Raw genomic sequence first — 21,371 nt, 5'->3', positions numbered from 1 at the left:
AACTTGCTGGCAGCTGTCAGTAACTGCCTTAGTTTTCAAGTTGCGATCGGGTAGAACAGATGGCTGCAGGTTGTTGCAAAACACTTTAAAAATGCTTTTTGAAAAGCTCTCTGCATGTCTGTGCCCCTTACGAGTGGTATGCATGCAACATAAATGCTTTCGTTGCACTGTGCATCTGCGGACAGAGCTGCAGTCTTAAATGCTGATTCATGTTTCCATCTGTTTCGTTTGTGAATTACACATAATGTCCTTTTCGCAGAAGCACCATGCATTTTCGCTTATGCTGCTCTTGTACAAAACTAGAGAAGTAGTGCTTAAAACTTACGCTTGACCTCGTATTAAGTTACATACACTCATTCCAAGGCAGCAAATGACAAACTACAGAAGTTGACAGCTTGGCATCTGAGCTAAACGTAACAGCAGACTGACAAGAAATACATATGACCAGGCCATGTGGTTGGACTGAACTGCAGTTAGGTGAGTACCAGAGGTGTGTGGGTTATTATGCGCCATTCAGTAAGCGGGACTTGAACACAATTGCCTGCTGGCAGGTGACCGACTCAAAATGAGATAGCGGAGCTCACAGTAGAAGATTTGCGAGCATAACAGGATAGAAGTATCAAACAAAAACCAGAGGTCTTTCGGGTTGTAATTATTAGGAGCATGCGGTTTGGCCACCTCGCTGTCACCACGTATGTGAAAGTCCACTGGCAAAATTTAGCACGAGAGCCAAATCCAACAGTGTCCGAATGTCACCTGTCTCCAACATAACTAGCGGAGAACAAAAGCAAAGGGGACACTTTTGTACTGTTCTCCTGGCACCTAAAAGTCAATAATTTCAAAATTTAAATCCCGGGGTTTCACGTTCCAAAGCGACATTGAGTGACATTATGATGGATGCCATAGTGGAGGTCTCTGGATTAAGTTAGACCAATGAGATATCTTTAATAGTCGAACCCGGGTATATCGAACTCGAAGGGGATCGCGAAATAGTTCGATATATCGATAATTCGATATACAGAAATCGGCTTGTGACGGCACTTACGATGCGAAAAAACGATACCGTATTTGTCGCGTAATCAACCCACTCGTATAATGAACCCACCCTCCACTTTTGCACCCGAGAATTTGAAAAAAAAAAAAAAATGCGTTAAGGCTAGCTCGCTCACATGCAAGCGACGAGCGGCAGCGACAGAGCGAAAATTTTCAAACTTGTTGCAACTGCGTCCCTCTCTCCCCTCGAGCCACCGCGGCAGCTCAAAACAAGGTTTCTGTGTTGCATGTCGATGGCGCGCGTCAGTCCGTTTCGGCAGTCGCATCCACAGCTCACTGGCAGCGTGCCAAGATGCTGCGCAGCGATAACGTCAGGGCGCGTTTATCTTTTTATAGCTCCTGTGGTGGCGGGGAGCGAACTTGGCAGAGTGCCCGTGGTTCGATTTATCACGCCGCGCGCTTGGGACGGGCGTAACGATCGCAGCAGCTGACCGCGTGCTTTCGCTGATTCATACATGCAAGGATAAACGATAAAAAAAAAATAATAAAACAATCCGCAAAAAAAAAAAAAAAAAATCCCTGCCGCTTTTTAACGTCCGCAGCCGCCATATTTTACGCTACGCCGCGCGTACAGCCCAACGATAGGAAAGAATGACTCTCGCAAAAAAAAAAAAAAAAAAAAAAGAAAAAAGAAAAGGAAAGAAACAGAGAGCTGGCGCTGCTTAACATCCGCAGGCGCCATAGCCACGTCCGCCGCCGCGCCGCCGCCGCGCCGCCGCACGTAGCACGTAGAGGGTTCGCAACACACGCTGGAGAAAGCGTCCCACGGCTGTCTGAAAACGGGCTGAGCTGGCTTGGCGCATGCTTGCGCGTGCTGAAGGAGAGGGATAGCTCAGCAAAAGAATGGGCACACCCACGCACATGGCTTGCAAACGTCATGTGTTGGCGCGCGGGAAACAACTGCAGATGCGCGCGCCTTTGGGGAATGGGCGCGGCGCTGCCCAGACCAGCCGTCGCCGAACTGAACTGTCCCCTCTCATTCCTTCCGCGCGTGGCTTGAAAACGTCACGCGGCAAACGGCCAAGGGTAATGCGACCGTCTTTGGGGAAGGCACGCTTTCCAGTGCGTGGTGCGGAGTTCGATATATCGAACGACCGGTGAAATTGAGTTCGATATATGACGCGGCTTTCCTATACTTTTACATGGAATTTTCAAGGGGATATTTCGTGAGTTCGATATAACCAAAATTCGATATATCCGGGTTCGATATAACCGGGTTCGACTGTATAAGCTGACATCGCACAGCACATGGGTGTCTTGTGTTTTGCCTTTATTGATATACAATACGGCAATAAATTCCCATTACAAGACGATGCTCATGACATACCATGCAGGAACACTGCAGCAATAGAAAGACAGCAGCATTGTTTGTAGTGCATGGTTTAAAATTGGGTCTTAGGAAGGACACTTTCAAGAAAATGAAACAGCAGGGTTCTGCTGTATTGCAAAAAAAATTAACTGAAAGCTTACCGGGCAATGTCCGCAGAGTACTGAGCATAAGACTGAAGTGCAAATACAGCCATGTCGACGACCTGAGGGTGGACACTCTACAAGAAAGCATAGGAACAGAAAGGTTGCAATGACTTATATCTTGCCAAGAGGCAAAATAATGCATGACAAATGATCACCGCTTCAGTTTTCTGAATACACATGAAGCAGTGCATGACATCAACCATGCTGATCATGCCATTACCATGGTGACTGCATAAGTATGTCATCAACATTTAGCTGGAAAACATGTGAATGCTAAGGCTGCTGAAAAATGTATTATATAGCCATAGGGGCAAAAAGCTTGCACTGCTCGTTGTCCCTGTGAATAATATGTTGAGAACTTACGATGCTTAAAAATTTCTGTGATGCACACACTTATTACTGGCATACGATGTGATCTATAGTTAAATAGTTGCTGTTTTATGACACACAGCTTATAAACGAATCATGGATAAAGTGGTCAGCTTGGCAGGTACATGACTGTGAAGCTTGCAAGCTCGAACTTTTTAGACCTGTTAACACGAAAAGCAGAAAAGATCCCTGCCTACAGAAATAAACTGCTGACAGAAACAAGTGTATGTACAGTGCTAACAAACTGGACAGAAGAGAAGAATACAGAACACTGTCCTTTCCATCAGTATGCACCAAACAGCCCAACTTTGGCCTGTTGAAATCACAGCCGTCTCCGTCAATATCCACCAGCAAGCGCAATTCAACCCTCTAATTGAGACCAGGGGTTGTTAAAAATAGACAAATCTGCACAACAAAATTTCTCAACTGGCTGATATTTTCGCCAAAATTAAAAGAGACACTCATAACTTGACATGCATGGGGCTAAAACGGCCCAGCAGCACTGCGGTGCCCCCTTTTAACACTAGCTGCTTAATGTTTTTAAAAAGGCAGCTTCTCTCTCTACTCTTCCATGTTTTCTCAGCTATTTCCTGCCTTATACGGAATGCCAAAAATCCCAACCAGCTCCTGACACTAAGTGCACAGCACTCATCACTAAGCGGTTTGAGGATCTGCGTTGCATATGGAGTTTGATCCACAATACTGGCCAGTACTCACTGGTGATACAGTGAGCACGAACTTTCCCCTGGCCACGGTCCGTATTAAGGCAAAAGCCTTTAATGACTCACACTGTCGGCGTTTGTTCATCCGGTGACACTATAGCTGTCAATCAAATGACATCATGATGACATCATCAAAAAAATAAAAATCCCATCTCCACCGGGAATCGAACCTCCTTCCCTCGGATCCCTAGCAGAGCGCTTTAACCAAATTCATCATGCCCGGGATCCTGAAGCACACATCATAATTCTCCTTGTCTACTGTGAGGATAATAGTAGCAATGGTAATGATGCTGCAATTTAGTGATAATGAAAATGATGACATTAGCAATGAAAATAACGGTGCACTCAGTTGATAATGATAATGAGAGCAAACATGATGCACCGTGTGCACCAGCAACGCTTCAGCTTTTGCATTTCTGCAGTGTAGATTCGACAGTGCTCTAAGAATTTTTTTCGGGTGTCCGTTGTTAAACGTGTCGCTGTCTCCCTGACAACGAGTCGTCTGATCGTTGTTAACACCGGAACCGAGCGTCGCAACCACTTCTGGTTCCAATGCTTCCACCAACTGGATGACTCGAGGTTGGGGACACTGCGATACGTCTGATAATGATTCAAACTCAGAATATGCACATTGGCGCTCATTCTTTCTTTCTTTCTACATTCCTTCCTTGCTTGCTTGCTTGGAAAATGTCTCTGACCCCTATCTTGGGTAGCACACTGCTCTTTGCCCAACGCAGCCCTTGCTCCATGAAAATCAGTTACTATCATCCTCACATTCAGCCCATCTCGGTAAAATGAAAAAGAGGGTGGTGGAAGAAGACGGGAAATTCCGAGCCCAACTGACCTGGAGCGCCTTGACAAGGGCATGGCTCGCCCCTTGGCATTGCATCAGTTCTCGGCACTTGTCACAATCCATGGCCACGTTGGCCAGACACCAAGCCGACTGTTCCTGCACAAACGAAAGCCCAACAAATTGCAGAGCCACACAGGTCTAGAGAAACCTGTACTGAGCGCTGCCACCACATTTTTCAATGCGCAATGTCACAATATTTTTGTGTGACTTATACAACCGCACTCCGCGAGCCTTGCAATGCAATGACGGCATCGTTAATGTTGTTGGTGATTTATAGCAGTTCAATGCTGCACGATACCCACTACAGAAAGAGGTGACAAACTTTTGTGAAGAAGGGCCCTCCAGACAAAGTGTGCAAAGCGATGCACTTGACAAAGAAGGAAAAAAAAAAGTGTTTCTCACTTCGGCTTCATCTCAAATGAAGGTATCCAACGTGCAGATGTTCATCAGATACAATTACTGTAACGCAAACGGTTTTCTGCAGTATTTTTTTAGCCCCATTTGATAATTTGAGCTCTTTGGTTAATTAGGACATAATTTCCAGCCCACAGAAAGCCCAATTAATGAGAGTTTTCTGTATTCAGGAGCAATATGACAGCTTCACAGCTTCGTGCATGCCCTTCCTGAATAAAAAAATGGAACAGAATTTTGTAAAAATTTATTCTGCATTTTCAAGTAGTGTGTGTGCACTTCTGTGCAATTTTAGTTCTTTTTGCCTTACCATGTAATTATGGAATAAACAAGCCGGGTAATTTTTGCTACTTTTAAATTTTTCGTTCATCTTCACTGATCAGATATTAAACAAGAAGCCATTTCTTTTGCCCATACAGTCAAACCCGCATATATCGAACTTACAAAAAAAAAAAAAAAGGGAAGTAATGTGATAATTTGTAATTTGATATAAATCATTTAAAAAATTTGACAATTACAAACCACACCTCATTAGAAAGCGTTCTTTATTTGTTAAATACAAGTACCGCGGGAATATTAGCGCAAGAAATAGTCACCCATCTTCTTTTGGTTTTTAACATTGAAGGCATTACTTAGTATGCAGTGACTGAGAACAGCTGAGCCCACATCCTTCTATGCATGCACAGTAGCGGCAAACAACGCTCAGAGCATGAAGTGCATCGGAATATAACAGTGGGCCTGAATTCGTTGGCTCCTCGCAGTTACTGTCGCCAGAGCCAGATCAGCAACGATGTCTTCATCAGCGAGCTCTCCGGTAGTCGCAATACAGTCGTCGACTGAGACAAGTCTGTTGCTGTAGTCCCATCGCAAACGGCACCTGGGAACTCAAACAGCTGGCTAAACAGACCACGTGCGGTCGAAGCTTGGTTGACCCGTCGACAGAGGTGGCGGGTAACATTGACATTCGGGCTTTATTGACTTTTTCACCGTGGGCTTTCTCATCATGACGACAGGCCAGCGTTTGTTTGGAAGCATTTGCCAGAACAAAGTAGTCTCATCGACATTAAAAATATCATGGGGATGGTACCTTGTCGTAATGTCCCTCCAGTTTTCTTCAATACACTTGTGCATGCTGCCGACGCCCACCACCAAGCTTTCATTGATTACAGCACGGCCTATAATACTGTGATGCTCTTTGAAACGCTGCAGCCAACATGAGCCATCTTTGTTGGCTGAGCATGGTTTGTTGAGCATGAAAGCGAAATCCTTCCCTTTCTGTTCAATCACTGGGCCAGAACAGCAATGTCTTGCGACCTGACATCCACGAACCACTTATACACTGCTGCCTCCACGTCTTGATATGAAGCCGTCTGTACTTGTCGAGCACTGGTAGCAGCAGGGCTCTTGTCTGCCTTAGCCCTAATGTCTGCCTTATTTTTCAGTATCATACTCAGCGTGTTTCCAGGAATGTATATGCTGCGTGACATCCGACTTCTTTTCTCTGTGTCCAACCCTTCTGATAATCTCGAGCTTTGAGTATCAGCAGGTTCTGCCATTTCCCAGCAGCCATCTCTAACGGAGCGAACGAGTACTGCGCTTCCAAATCGCAATGAAGTGCACAATCTTTAAATGAGGCAGTTGGTGAGGCCATCGCACATAGGTGTATGTGGCTATGAGTGAACACGAGAGAAAAAGAGAACGGTCGAACCACTTTTGCTACGGGGTGGCCGTGTGGCAGTCTGAGGGAGCAAGAGAAGTGCAGCACAAGTGCAGTTGGATTAAACCCCTTTGCGAGAGGGGGGGGGGGGGTGCTAGCGAAGGTTGCCCGACCGCCACGTGAGAAAGCCAACTTCTGGGGCAGTTTTGCGTCGCCTGAAGTGCGATATATTGCGCGCGGCTGCTACGTTTGTTCTACTTATCCATACTTTTTGCTATGTATTCTCTCTGTAACATTATGGTGTTCATAAATTGTTTGATATACGGGCAATTTGATGTAAATGGGCTCAATATAGTTGGGTTTGACTGTATTCATATTCAATTTGTATTTGAAAATTTCGATATTCGCACACCCCTCAAGGCCTCAAAGCAACTCAGGATATGAGAGGGGCGTCATAGTGGAAGGCTATGAATTTGGACCATCTGGTGGTGTTTAGGGTGCACTTACATCACACAGCCCATGGGCACCTTTTGTATTTCACCTGTCGTGGCCAGGTTCGAATCATAGCGTTAGCCGCCGCTTGCTTTTTTTTGCCGGATGCAGCACCAATGCCAGATGCAGCACCAATAGTAGCCCTTGTAATTTAGCAAGCAGTCATGTCTCTCTGCACATTTTCTTCACAGGTACCCTGCGTGGGAGATGGGGTTAATCCCTTTTCCCAGTGGCGATCACTCGCATTAGCAATCCTGACATTGTTAAGCCACCACTCATTTCAAAATAAAAAGTGCTCACACCTGCCTGAGGCATTTGCATTGTAGGCAGAAAGGTTTCCTCGCATGTGTACAATATAGAAGCAAAATGGTCTATGACCGCCATCGTTTGCCCGCAAGCGCTCGCTTACCGTTGGAGGCTACCTTCAGGTAGGAGCCGGCCCGTGCGTAAGCGTGCACTAACATTGGCAGCTTTCGGAGAAGTCAGTCATGATTACCTGCAAAGGGCATCATGACGCCTTTTTGACAGAGGACACGGTGTTACCGAAAACGGCAACTCATCCCTGTCTCTTCCACGAAGGTTTTGATGAACCTGGACGGTAAGTGAATCGCCCTTCACACACAACGTTCAAAGTTTGGGGACGACAAACATCCTGTTTACTGTGTATTCACCGCCACCCTCACAACAATGGCTTTGTGGCTTCTCCCTGTGACTCTTTCCTTGTTTTTGTTGAGGGCTGATGAGCGGGAGCAAAACAGGTTTCAGGAATTTCATGAACAACAAGAGTGTGAAGAGGGGTGGCGGCATGGGGGATGAAAGTGGGAAGGAAACCCATGATGGGAGGAGAGAGTAATGTTTCATTTTCTTTTTGACGGCTGTTTTATCAGTGGGACCCTGGGTTCGAGGCTGAGCCCAACCCACAGGGTGTGGAGAGGGGTGGCGGCATGGGGGATGAAAGTGGGAAGCAAACCCATGATGGGAGGAGAGAGTAATGTTTCATTTTCTTTTTGACGGCTGTTTTATCAGTGGGACCCTGGGTTCGAGGCTGAGCCCAACCCACAGGGTATGACCGCCTCACATGACCTTTTTTTGATCAGCTGACTGACACATGGGCGGGGCCACTGAAGATGATTGCCCCTATTCCTTTGTCAATGAAAGGGCTAAAAATGAAACTGATCCAAGACATTTGTTTAGACCGAGGCTCCGCGCTCGGCAAATAAGTCTACAGTGCCTAGGCCTTAACTGAAATGCTCAGTCAAAAAGTAAGATACTGTAGGTAGATATATCTGTGCGAGACTGGATTATTTAGCTATTTGTCTGTGTGACTTCACTTCTGCAACTTGCAGTTTGTGCTGTTGTAAATACTGCGAATGTATTTCTGTCATCTACTGCACCATCACCTCCTGCTTCAACGCTGCTGAATAACCATGTTTGGAGAGGTCTTAACCTCTCAGAAAAAAGGGAAAAACCACCATAAAGTTATCCCTAGAATTCCGGCTCAGTAGCTGAGTGCCTAATCGCTGAGCTTCCATAGCAGGTGTTAGAGTGGTACGACTCTTGCATTTCCAGCTTGCTTACCTGGAGCATTGGGTTGCTTCCATTGAGGAAGGTGACCAGGTAGGGCCCAGCCGCACGCAGCACTCGGAAAGTGGCCTTGTGATTCCCACAGGACAGATTGGTCAGGCAGGCCAGGGCTTCCAGCTGGCATGACACTTCGGGGCTACGTACGGCTACGGAGAGCAGCTGCTCCAGGGCATGACAAGTCCTTGCCGACAAGAAAGAAAAAAAATGAAAAGCTAGGATGCAGTTACAGTTACGGGGCCCTGCTCTGCATGAATATGTAACTGGACAGGTGTTCACGGCAAGACTTGACCAAAGTGAGGGCTCACACAGGGTGTCCAAGCTATCTATAGCAAAGGGTTAAAAGATAAAACATTTTAGTTAGACTAGAGAAACCACTTGTATACAGCTGTCAGTGACCTGGCGCACCGGGGGGAATTTTGTAATTTACAATTAACTAATTAGTAATTAAGACAACTTTTCTAATTTAATAGCTATTGCATAAAGACGAAAATGAGATTTTCAAAGTTGGAGAGCAGCTTCTGAGATCCCCCCCTTCCATTTATTTCTGACAAAGAAAGCCTCGTGCGTATCATTTCTCCGAACTCTAAAGAAAGCCTGCAAAATAAAAAAAATATCACGTGACTGGTGCATTTGAACGTGGTCCGAGTGAAAGAAATCAGCTGTGGCCGTGGATCCATGGGGGTCGTTGCAGCGGCAGGCCTATATGTCTGCGATGGTTTCTGCATCTGCTTCAGGCAGTCGGCACACGTAACAAAGCGAGTTGCAGTGAGCTCACTGCACTCGCTGCAACCATCGCCAATATATCAGTCTCCTGCTAGAAATGGGCTGTCAAAGTCACGGCTACAGCTGATTTCGTTCATGCAAATCACAGTTGAGAGCACCACAATCGTGGTCTGCAAATGTGCCAGTCACATGATATTTTTTGTATTTCGCGGGCTTTTTTTAGAATTTGGAAAGACGATATACGTGACGCTTTCTTTGCAGGAAATAAATAGAACAGAGGTTTCAGAAAGTGCTCTCCAACTTTTCAAATCATGCTTATTGTCTAAAGGCAATAGTCAGCCAATTAAAAAATTATCTTAATTACTAATTTGTTAATTGCAAGATAACAAACTGGTGTGGTGCGCCAGATGGCTGGCAGCTGTATACAAGTGGTTTCTCTGGCCTACCTCAAATATTTTATTCCTTAAACCTTGGCTAAAATTAGCATGGACACTCAGTATAACCAAAGTAGTACGCCTCGTAAGTGGGTTTTCCTTTCCTTCTAATCTATTAATAATTAAGAGCAGCACCTGAAAACAAGTTCAGTGAACTAGCTTTAATTAAGCACTATTAATCAGAATGAAATTAATTAGAACATTTTGAGTAAGCTAGCAGAGCGCAGACTGGGCAAACAAGATCATCTTTACAGTATATAACAGCCATGTGCATTGGAAAAGCAAAGACCTACTCATGCTCTCTTGAATGCCTCATCCACTTCTTCCGCTGTTGCTGGACCAGACACCCAAGCATCACTTCGACTAACAAATGTAATATTTCTGATAGTATCTGGCCACCTGCCTGCGGCATAGTTTGTTTTCTTATGTGAAACTGTAACTTCAAATTCTAAAGTTAAAGCTCAGCTACTTTGGTCATCTGATGAGAAGAGAGGAGTCGCTGGAGAAAGATTTGATGTTGGGAAAGGTTGAGGGTCACTGGAGAAGGGGTAGTCAGCGAACACGATGGTTAGATGGCATCCTCGAGGCGCTGCAGATGAAATTATGTGATGTTAGGAAGATAGTGAGAGACCAGAAAGCGTGGCGTGATATGGTCCATAGGTTAACGAAGAGTCGGACACGATTGAACTGAACTGAACTTCAGCATCTGTTTAGTCCACCTGGATTTTAATAAGGCCTATGAATACTATAACTTTTTTAACTTTATTTATCATTTTTCTTTTCTGCATTAGAGCTCTGTTGTTTTCTAGCTGTAACACTGCCTTAGTTGCAACTAAAGCTTCATGGCAAATCTGCTGCTCTGACACTGCCATACTGTGCAGCTTCACTCTTTTGAAAGTAATGCTCGAAGCAGAACAAGGTATGCTAATGCAATGCACCACCTGCTGGTTACAAGCAAGAATTCAGCAAAGAGCCAGTTAAGAGAGCAATGACTGTCACTGGCGCAACTTTGTCCCAATTCATTGTGAAGATGAAAAAGACACCAGCTGCTGCAGCCATAACAAAACTATCAATGAGCTCTGCAAAATTTTTTTGCAGGAGTATGTTTCTTGAACGATGTCTCACATCTACCAGAACGAATGTAATTTTCAATCAGAGAGGAATCAGCCCCTCAACCCCCTATTCCAATATTTTCCGTCTTAATTACTCAGACTACACCAACTATCATCATCAGCCGGACTATACCCACTGCAGAGAGAAGCCCTCTCCCATTTTCCTCCAATTAACCCGGTCCTGTGCTAGCTGCATCTACTTGACCCCTGTGAATTTCTTAATCTCATCCACCTGCCTAATTCCTGACCCCCCCCCCCCCCCCTGCTACGCTTACCTTCCCATGGAATCCCATTAGTTATCCTTAGAGACCATCGATTATTCTCTCTGCGAACTACACGTCCTGCCTGAGCCCATTTCTTTTTCTTAATTTTGAGCAGAATGTCAGTAACTTGAGTTATTTTTCTGACCCACTCAACACGCTTCCTATCTCTCAATGTTATACCTACCACTTTCAGTTCCATAGCCATCTACGTTGTCCTCAACTTAAGTAGAACCCTCTTGGTTAGCCTCCATGTTTCAGCCCATAAGTAAGCTGCTAGTCATAATGTTTGAGTACTTTCCAAATGCGCTCCATCCCAATCTTATTCTCCTTGTCATTTCCCTTTCATTGTACGAATCTGTGATTAGTACCTGTCCTAAGTAGACATATTCGCCTACCACTTCCAATGCTTCACTACCTATTTTAAACTGCTGTTCCTTCCCGAGGCTGTTGAACATTACCTTAGTCTTTTGCATACTGATTTTCAAGCCTACCTTTCTACTTTTCCTGTCTAGGTCCTCAATCATTCTTTGCAGATCATTGCCACAGTTATTCAGCAAAGCAACCTCATCAGTAAATCGCAGATTACTAAGGCATTCTCCATCTATCCTTATCCCTAACTGCTCCCATTCCAAGTCTCTGAATACTTCCTCTAAGCAAGCTGTGATTAGTACTGGGGAGATTATGTCTCCTTGCCTAACACCTTTCTTAATTGGAATTTTATCACTTTCTTTATGCAGAGCCATGTTTGCAGTGAAGCCACTATAGATATTTTCCAGTACTTTCACATATGGCTCACCTACACCCTGATCTCGCAATGCCTGCATGACCGCCTAGGTTTCTACTGAGTCAAATGCTTTCTTGTAGTCAATGAATGCTATGTATAGGGGCTGATTATATTCCGAGCACATTTCTATCATCTGGTTTATAATGTGGATATGATCGACAGTAGAGTACACTTTCCGAAATCCTGCTTGATCCTTTGGTTGATTAAAGTTGTCCTGATCCTATTAGTGATTACCTTGGTAAATACCTTGTACGTAACTGATAGTAAGCTGATTGGTCTGTAATTCTTCAAGTCCTTAGTGTCCGCTTTCTTATGAATTAAGATAATGTTAGTGTTCTTCCCCGATTACAGTACTTTTGATGTCATCAGGCATTGCGTATACAGGGTGGCCAGTTTTTCTAGCAAGATATCCCCTCCGTCCTTCAACAAATCTGTAATTATCTGATCCTCCCCAGCTGCTTTCCCCCTTTTCATAGCTTCTAATGCTTTCTTAACCTTGTCTTTTGTTACTGGTTGAACGTCTGATTGCTCTTCATTACAGTCAATTTCATTCTTGTCCTGACTACTATGGCTACTGTAGAGGTCCGTATAGAACTCCCCAGCTACTTTCTATGTTAGTAATGACATTCCCCCCTTTGTCCCTCATTGCACACATCTGGTTTTCACCTATGCTTAATTTCCTCTTTACCGCTTTCAGGCTACGACCGTACTTTAGAGCATGGCCAATTTTCCCATGTTATATTTCCTTACTTAGGCCACCTTGCGCCTATTGATTAGCTTTGATATCTCTGCTAATTCTATCTGGTCTGTTGGGTTGGAGGCTTTCATACTCTGGCGTTTCTTTATCAAATCTTTCGTCCCCTTAGACAGTTTACCGGTATCCTCTCTATCAATTCTACCACCTACTTTACCACACACTCGGTAATGATGTCTCTGAAATTATTCATTGATTCTAGACTAAGGTCGGCTTCCTCAGTTAGCACTGAGTATCTATTCTGCAGCGGGAGCCTGAATTCTTCTAATTTTACCCTTACCGTTAATTCATTGATCGACTTCTCCCTCACTAATCTGTTCTGTTCCCTCTTCAAATCCAGATTAATCGAGACCTTATCATCCTGTGGTCACAGCATCACACCTTTCCGATTACGTCTAGATCCTGCATAATGCTGGGGTTAGAACATAGTATGAAATCAATTTCTTTTTTAGTATCCCCGTCGGGGTTTTTCCATGTCCACTTCCGGTTCTTCCATTTGATGAAGAAGGTATTCATGACTCGCAAGTTATTGCGTTCAGCAAACTCAACTAGTAACTCCCCCCTGCTATTTCTTAATCCGATGCCATAGTTGCCCACATGCCCACAGGACATGTAGTGCGAAGAGAGGATAACCGATGGTCGCTGAGGGTAACAAACTGGATTCCAAGGGAAGGAAAGCGTAGCAGGGGGCGGCAGAAAGTTAGGTGGGCGGATGAGATTAAGAAGTTTGCAGGGGTCAAGTGGATGCAGCTAGCACAGAGCTGGGTTAAGTGGAGAAATATGGGAGAGGCCTTCGCCCTGCAGTGGGTATAATCAGGCTGATGATGATGATAGTTGCCCACTGCCTGGTCTCCTGACTGCTTTTTCCCTACCTTGGCATTGAAGTCGCCCATCAGTACAGTATGTGTTTTTACTTTCCTCATTGCAGATTCTATGTCTTCATAGAAGCTTTCTACTGCCTGGTGATCATGACTACATGTAGGAGCGTATACTTGTACAACCCTCAGCTTATACTGCTTATTTAGCCTAATTACGATGCCGGCTACCCTTTCATTAATGCTGTAGAATTCATTTATAATACCAGATATATCCTTATTGATAAGAAAATGTACTCCTAGTTCTCATCTCTCTAGTAAACCTTGAAAACACAGTACATTCCCTTCTTTCAGTACAGTATATTCCTCATCCGGCCTCCCAACTTCACTAAGCCCTATGACATTCCATTGCATACTCTTGAGTTCCTCTAACAACGCTGCTAAATTAGTCTCACTAGCTAGGGCTCTAGCATTAAACATTACCAGGGTCAGTTTTACAATGGCAGCCTGCCCATGGAGCCAGATATTTTTAGCAAACCCCGCTGCGTCACAGGTCTGACCGCCGCCGAGGTCAGTTGCTCCGCAGCCGCTGGTGACTGAGTGCCGAGGCTTTGCAGGACTGGTCATATAGTTATTGTATTGTTTTATAGTCCTACAAAACAATGACTATATGACCTGTTATAACTTGCATCCCCTATGTTGTGCTCTTCTGCATACAAACAGTCATCAGGCCATACCATTAGCACTGTTATTGCATGCGTAAGTGAACAGAAAATTTTTTATTGATAGTTGATTACCACCCTAAATTCTAACAATTTCACAGAACATTAGGGGTTCTTTTATTCTCTCAATTCTTAACAGAACACCACTATGGCCATAGCACCAGAAATTTGAGACTACATTTACACAAGGTTTGAATTTTGGAAAGATCCCTTTTGAAGCACGGTTACATATGGTGCAAAATCTCTGCTTGGTTCAGGAATCAGACATTGATTGTGAACAAGCCACTTTTAGAAACTTTCTCAATAATGTGTGCATCTTTCTCACGCTCATTAACTTTAATGTATAAACCTTTTCCATGTGCCTGAGGAGAAAGAGAATAGGAAAGCCAGGTTATGTTAGTTTGAGCCCTCCAACAGCACCTATTAGCAATTACTCTAGTGACATAGCCAAGTGTTCAGGTTGAAAAATCGGAGCATAGACACTTTTGGAACCTGCTGACAGGTTGCAAGTAATGATGTCACATCAAAACCAATGCATAGATGCGCATTGCATTCTTCGACCAAGTGGTGTAGGCTCCTTCCAGAGGGGCAGGAGGTACTAGGTTATATTCCCAGTGTCAACCGTCGATTTTTCAATGGGTACAAGTTTGTCCTCGGCCCGGATCAATCTGGGGAATAATGCTTGGGAAAACGGTATTTCACTAAACCGCTGCTTTGACGGGTCAGTGTGTTGCTATGCTGTCATACAACATAAGCCTTCACGATGCATTTAAACAAGCTGAGCCTTTTTGGAGCACTACTTCAAAGTATGTTGATAGGCTAGCAGATGCTAGGCCCCATCATCGGCTCTGCTTAGGTACACACTGCCTTCTTTTCATCATAAAGCCCAAAAAGATTACCCATACTAATGGAAGAGAAATTTCTGTAATGCCTAATACTACCGAATAAATTAGAGCTGTGGCTGTCACTTGTCTTTATAATCATTGCAACATGACTTCTGTGCCTTTTCTCGGAATTTATTCAAGGTTTGCAACCTGTGAAAGGCAAACAATGTCATAGCACCTGATGAACTCAGATTTCAGTTGATACTGCTTCTCAACCATGACTGCTTTAAAGCATGAGAATTAGGCCATGCACTGTCTAGTCTTAACAGAAAGACACCTACGTGCATCCAGCGGTAAAAGAATTAGGGAACAGATAAGAAGTTCTGAAAAGAACAGATTTCTGAGAAAATGCTAAGGAGACGCTTGGTACAGTGCCACCAGTATCGTGAACCTGCACTCATGGGGCTACCTTCAAAGTGCTTCCTTTTCTCCTACAAAAAGCCCAGTGGACATGGCCAAGCAGAGGTAGGCAACTTGATTATTGATATGTTTCAGAACATTTGTAGCGAATGCCATGGGCAACATGCTGAGACTTTTTAATTTTTAAACTCTATGGTGAACAAACCGAGATTTGCCTAAGCACATGAAGACAAGAATCAGCTTTCTCAGCAGGGAAAGCTGATTCCCTGTGCTTTTTTCGAATAAACTTCAGTTGTTAGTCAGCGCTTGTCCGTTATTCTCCCTTCTCTGTTTGTCCCAAGTAGCCGCGCTGTTTTTTGATCTTGCAATGCACCAACTAGCTCAGATTTCCGTTCTTCTTCTCAGCAGGGAGTACTTCATTACTGTATTCACATCGAGCTACCGGGAAATAAGGTGTAAGTTAACCGTTGTGTGCTGTTATTATTAGAACTTGGGCAAATTAGCCTCTCCCCAGTCAGTCTGTCATGATGGTTTGCTGTGGGCTCTCGCCAATTTTTTGGGGCAGCAGTGTCCTATGTGAAAAATTCCTCAAAGCGATGACGCCCCGAAAGGAAGCTGACAAAGGGCTGAATCAGTTGTGTACCTCTATAATATTCGCAAAATCTTCGAAGAATGGCCCTTCTATACAAGGCATTTGCCTGGTAATGTGAAGTAATGAAGACCCTACTATCAAAGAGAAGCTTCACATACGAGATCAGTCTGTGACCCTGCTAAAGACATACTGCCAGTAGGCAAGTGAAGGGTGAACAGCCTATTGAGCATAACAAATGAGGACCGAAGAACGTAGCTCGGAACATTTTCACAGAATTTTGCGAGCTGCTTAAACATGTTGCTTAAAAGACCCAGTGGAACACCTACTATATGATTTTAAATTCAAAGGTGACTCCTAGATCAAAACACAATTTGTTGACCTCTGTGGAAAACAATTTGTGGAATTCATGCTCTATGAACAGATCTACTGGCTCATTGCGCGAAACTTGAGCAACTTGACGGTTTAGCCGGACCTCCAAACTTGTTGCTACAAAGCGACCATGCAGTCTTCATTGCTCTGTTGTTCTGGGAACAACATGCCCGCAATTAGCCAGTATTGTCTTGGGCGTCTTTTAATATCTCAAGTGGCAATGCTGAACGAGCACGCCTTCAATTGGGTGTTGTCAACAGACTGGTAACGTAGCCAAGTAATTAGGTCAGTAAACCTACTACTACAACCGTGTGTAACATACGCATCAATGAGGTAAAAATAAAAATTGTGCTCAATGCACCTACTGAGTCTTTTCAAATACTAAGAAATTTTTTGCACCGATAACCACAGCTTTTAGCATTTGCACTGTAGAGCTTTTTAAAAACACAACTTTTGCCCAAATGAAATAACCACTGAAGAGCACCTGACGATTTTTCTCACCAAAACGTTCATGTGCTGTAGCATTGCCTCCTCTATAGCTGTAGTTATAATATGCTCTGTCATGGATACTTGATTGCTCAATAATACACACAGAATCAGAATTTTCCAAAATGACAAAACAACTGAGAAAAAGAAAGCTCAATTACAAAGGCAATACAGTTGTCCATCATTTTTCGAATGTCATCACAATGCATTCTTCAAAAGTAGAAAATGAATCGAACTGATTATTCATAAGAATATTCAATTCGACTTGTGGTGTGCAAAATGAAAACAGTAAAGTGCTGCAAATGGAACTTCATTACAGCACTATAACTCATGCAGTTATAAGTACAAGATATAAGCACAAGACAATTGCCAAGCAATGCAATACTGCTAATATGCCCAAGAGTGTTGCTGCAGCATTCAACCTTCTTGATAAACTACATGCAGCAACATGCTTAAGATGGTCAGAGTTGGTACCAGTTTTGGAACAGCCATCGAGGAAAATTATGACACTTCTTCATACCAATCAGTTGTGAGATTATTTGAGCACTTGACAAATATAATAGAGTAATTAATTCAGTGAGTCAAACAGGAGGGTATCTCATTCACTTTTAGAAAATTTCAAATATTCGCAGCTTCTCAATTAAGACCAAGCCACTTGCTGTCCCTTCTTGAAATGAGTGACGAGCGCTTGATGAGATGCTTGACCCGACTCGTGTGATACAGAAATATAGCCACACCAATATGTGACTTCTGGGACATCAAGAATTAAAGTCTTGCATATACACAGGACCAAGCATCTCTAATGTGGCCCTTTTCTTCATCCTTCAAGTAGATAATTAAATATTCTAGCTGATCTTATACAAGAGTATGTATTTGTTACACCTTACAGTATCACATGTATATCAGGGGTTAACAAAGTGCATGTTTATCTTCCAAAGCATTAAATTTGTTTTTTTCTACACACACCCACACCGGCAGTGCCTCACTGACATTGGCCTAGAAGCTCTGGGCTTTGCGCAAAGTATACATAACATCATAATAAGGATGAAAATGAGAGCTGGCTGGGTGCTTTCGGGAAGAAGAGGATCTATTTGGTTTATGGGGTTTGGCCTACCTAAGCGACTCAGGCTATGTGAGGCCGAAGTAAGGGACTCTGGAAATTTTTACGACCTGGGGTTCCTTAACATGCACTGATGTCGCACAGCACATAGGCACTGTGCTGTCGCCGCAGCCGGGATTCGATCTCGCATTCTTGGCCACGGTAGTCGAGCGCCCTAACCACTGCACCACCGCGGTGAGGCCGAGAAGAAACGGTTTCCAAATGGAATGAGAGGAGGGCGCATGCTTGCAGCTGCAGATGCCTTCATAGGTTCATGCGTGATTTCTGTTCATCATTCAAAAAGAGATGAAATTAGGGGGTGTCACAACTAAGAGACTGCAGAAGTAAAAATGGTTTTCTTTCTCTTTTTTTTTTTCTCCATCAGCACATAAAATGACAGTACCTCGAAGAGGATGCAATGTACCTAGACGTGAGCCGTATTTGTTTAACTGTTCAAATGTTCGCCGGCATTGCTGCCACATGCAAAGGACGGTGTGGACTTACACATTACTCCATGTTTTTAGTCACACAGAGGCTAATCGTAGGCGGAGCTTTTTTTTTTTTTTCGAACTTTAGCAAGTGAAACTTAGTGAGCATATCAGATAGAGACTCGATTTCGAATAGCACGGAAACATCAAGTTGCATAAAAGTGAGGCAAGTGCGTTTTTCGTCATAAGCTTATGTATGCGGGGTAACCATGCAAGAGGTTGCAGTCCTGTGAGATTCCTACCCACTCGTCATGCCCAGAAAGAGGCAAACGAAGCATAAAAATCCGATAAATAGCGGTGTCTCACTTGAAAAAGCTACTGATGTACTCGTCACCAGAGGCCAGAGCATTCTTCAGCTTCCTGAAGTACTGCTTGTTGTTCCTTTCCTTTCTCAAGTTCTTCAGAAGCGCTTCGAACTGAAATGACAGTAAAATGTGACGAGTCTAGCACTCTAACAACATGCCGAAGCAATCCACGACTGCGCTGTCATTTTATGCCTACCTCTTCGACAGATGGCAGCTCCACATCCCGAGCAGCAGGCATTAGAGCTCGCCTATCATCGACGAGCTTCTTCCGCCGCTCCCTCTGTTCATCTACGAGCGAAAATAAATGCGCAGTGAAACTTGAGCCAACGGCAGTACAAAATAAAGGCCCTAGCAACGCACCCGCCTGCTGACTCCTCAAAGCCTCTCGTACTTCGTCGACCATGACGTCTACTTGTAAGAGTCACCGTTGGCTATAACACTGCAGTAGAATCTTTGACTGCACGCACACTAACGCTCTAAGCCAAGGAGAGATACGCCCGGTGTTTCTTGATGACACACATTGATTTCCGACAAGTCCTATGAAGAATCGACGGCATGAGCGCCGCCATTTTTCAACAACAAAGGACATCGGCTTTGACTTTATTTGGCTTGAAAAACGTTTTGTGACCTGACATGAGTAATCATTTTAATTTTATTAAATTTTGATTTTGGTGAATTAAATCTTGCTGCTAAACACAAAGCATGGTTTCTTGATTTCATTTAAAAATATTCAAATCAGAAGTATACCAAGTAGCATACGTTCGCCGGTCGCCTTGGCTTCAGCGCATCTATGGTGGCTAGAAGGGAGAGGTGGCGCGACCGCTCATTCCGCCGCTTGGAGAAAACGCGCCTTCGATTCATGCCGCCGCCACTGGTCGCCGCTGTGGCGCTGCTGTCAGCTCTTCGATGCATTCTCTCCGGCACCGGCGCACGCCGGCGCGTTCGTTCTTGTTTGCCTGTAGATGCTGCCTGAGCTGTGGTGCTATTTTTCAACCGGCTTTGCCCTAGCTCAGGTTATCCTGTTTTGTTTGGTGCCTATGAAGTTTTTCTTGCCGAGGTTCTAGTGCGAGTATGTAGTACATGTGCGTACTTTTCTGTTTCTCTTGCGTTTAGAAACCCCCCGCTAAAAAAAAAAGAAAGAAAAAAGTGAAAGAATCGTTGTTAGGCAAAATTACCTTCAATTGCTAAACAAAAAAAAATAATGAAAGCATCGTTGTCAGGCAAACGGCCAGTCAATTGTTAAAAAAATTAATGAAAGCATTGTTGTCAGGCAAAAGGCCAGTCAACTGTTAAAAAAAAAATTAATGAGAGCATCGTTGTCAGGCAAAATGCCAGTGAATTGCTAAAACAATTAATGAAAGCATTGTTGTCAGGCAAAAGGCCAGTCAATTGTTAAAAAAAATTAATGAGAGCATCGTTGTCAGGCAAAAGGCCAGTGAATTGCTAAAAAAAATTAATGAAAGCATTGTTGTCAGGCAAAAGGCCAGTCAATTGCTAAAACAAATTAATGAAAGCACGGTTGTCAGGCAAAATGCCAATCAATTACTAAAAAAAATGAAAGCATCATTGTCAGGCAAAAGGCTAGTCAATTGCTAAAAAAAATTAGTGACAGCATCATCCATGGCCAGCTTCTTATGTGGGAGACCTGAGTGAGGCAAATGAAGTTTTCAAAGACTGTGGCATCGAACACACATCTGTCATCACTCAGGCCAGTGATCCAAGGCTGAAATTTTATATCGCTGGATATGTGGCGAAGAAATGCATTGCTGGCACAAAATGTGAAGACTGATGCAGACAACTCCTCAGTCTCAAGAACGGAACTGAGCGTGTCTTAATTACCAGTTGAAAGTCAACGCTCGTTGTGTCGTCTTCTAATCTTGTACTCCCGTCCAGTTCCGCGCTGTTACCTCAAGATGCGTAACCAACATGCCAAAGCTGCTATTGTAGTTAATTACCAGTGCAGTTGACAGAGGCGGTCTTGTGTTTCCATCAAATCTAAACGCCCCTGTGACATCCCTTGAAAACACCTTTACGCGCTGTTTTAGTGCACGTGAAATCCGAAGAGACAGCCTTATTGACTTGGTATCCATTCTCCAAATGACCAAACTGCAGCTGGTTGGTTGTCACGGACATATTAAATTTGTGACAAACAAAGTGATCAAGTTCTATGTTCTTAGCAGACTACACCTGAAGACGCAGAATTCATTTTCAAAAGAAAGGCAAGGAAGAATGAAACTGTTGAAACTGAGGTGGGTTGTTTAATGTTGTGAGCAGTTATGTCTGGAAATTGTGTTTATTCTACCTGTATTACATGTATATTTGAGGCCCAGCAACCTCAACATTGTGAAATTTCACTTTTCTTTCCAGCATTCTTGCCCTTAAGTGCAATGAACAAAACTTTGCTTATCCATGAGAGTTTTTTGTGAAAACTGCAATTTGTTCCTTCTGTACTTAAATACCGTTTCACATCGCGTGTTGCACGTTCTGGCTATCATCTGGCTAAAAATTGCACTTTCTCACTTTAGACGCACCGGAAATTCGCAGACAACAAAGAATACAAATTAGCC

At 43.8% G+C, this 21,371-nt stretch overlaps 1 protein-coding gene across 1 annotated transcript in view; it reads right to left on the bottom strand.

The window, feature by feature from the left end:
* LOC146195746 (uncharacterized) overlaps window positions 1–19,390 on the bottom strand; it is a 39,600-nt gene extending 20,210 nt beyond the window's left edge. Inside the window, exons 1-6 of the mRNA XM_084597896.1 lie at window positions 19,165–19,390; window positions 19,001–19,092; window positions 18,806–18,915; window positions 8,609–8,795; window positions 4,462–4,566; window positions 2,524–2,600 (exon numbers count right to left, since the gene is read on the bottom strand). Of these exons, the coding sequence (XP_084454022.1) occupies window positions 2,524–2,600; window positions 4,462–4,566; window positions 8,609–8,795; window positions 18,806–18,915; window positions 19,001–19,092; window positions 19,165–19,207 (614 nt within the window). The 5' untranslated portion in view covers window positions 19,208–19,390. The remainder of the gene's footprint in view (window positions 1–2,523; window positions 2,601–4,461; window positions 4,567–8,608; window positions 8,796–18,805; window positions 18,916–19,000; window positions 19,093–19,164) is intronic.
* Between the last annotated feature and the right edge of the window lie 1,981 nt (window positions 19,391–21,371).

The sequence above is a fragment of the Amblyomma maculatum genome, chromosome 3, assembly GCF_055883805.1.
Source record: "Amblyomma maculatum isolate TAMU_Amacu chromosome 3, ASM5588380v1, whole genome shotgun sequence".
NCBI classification, from domain to species: domain Eukaryota; kingdom Metazoa; phylum Arthropoda; class Arachnida; order Ixodida; family Ixodidae; genus Amblyomma; species Amblyomma maculatum.
The sequence above is the reverse complement of the archived record's forward strand: the minus strand, read 5'-3'. Positions and strand labels throughout refer to the sequence as shown.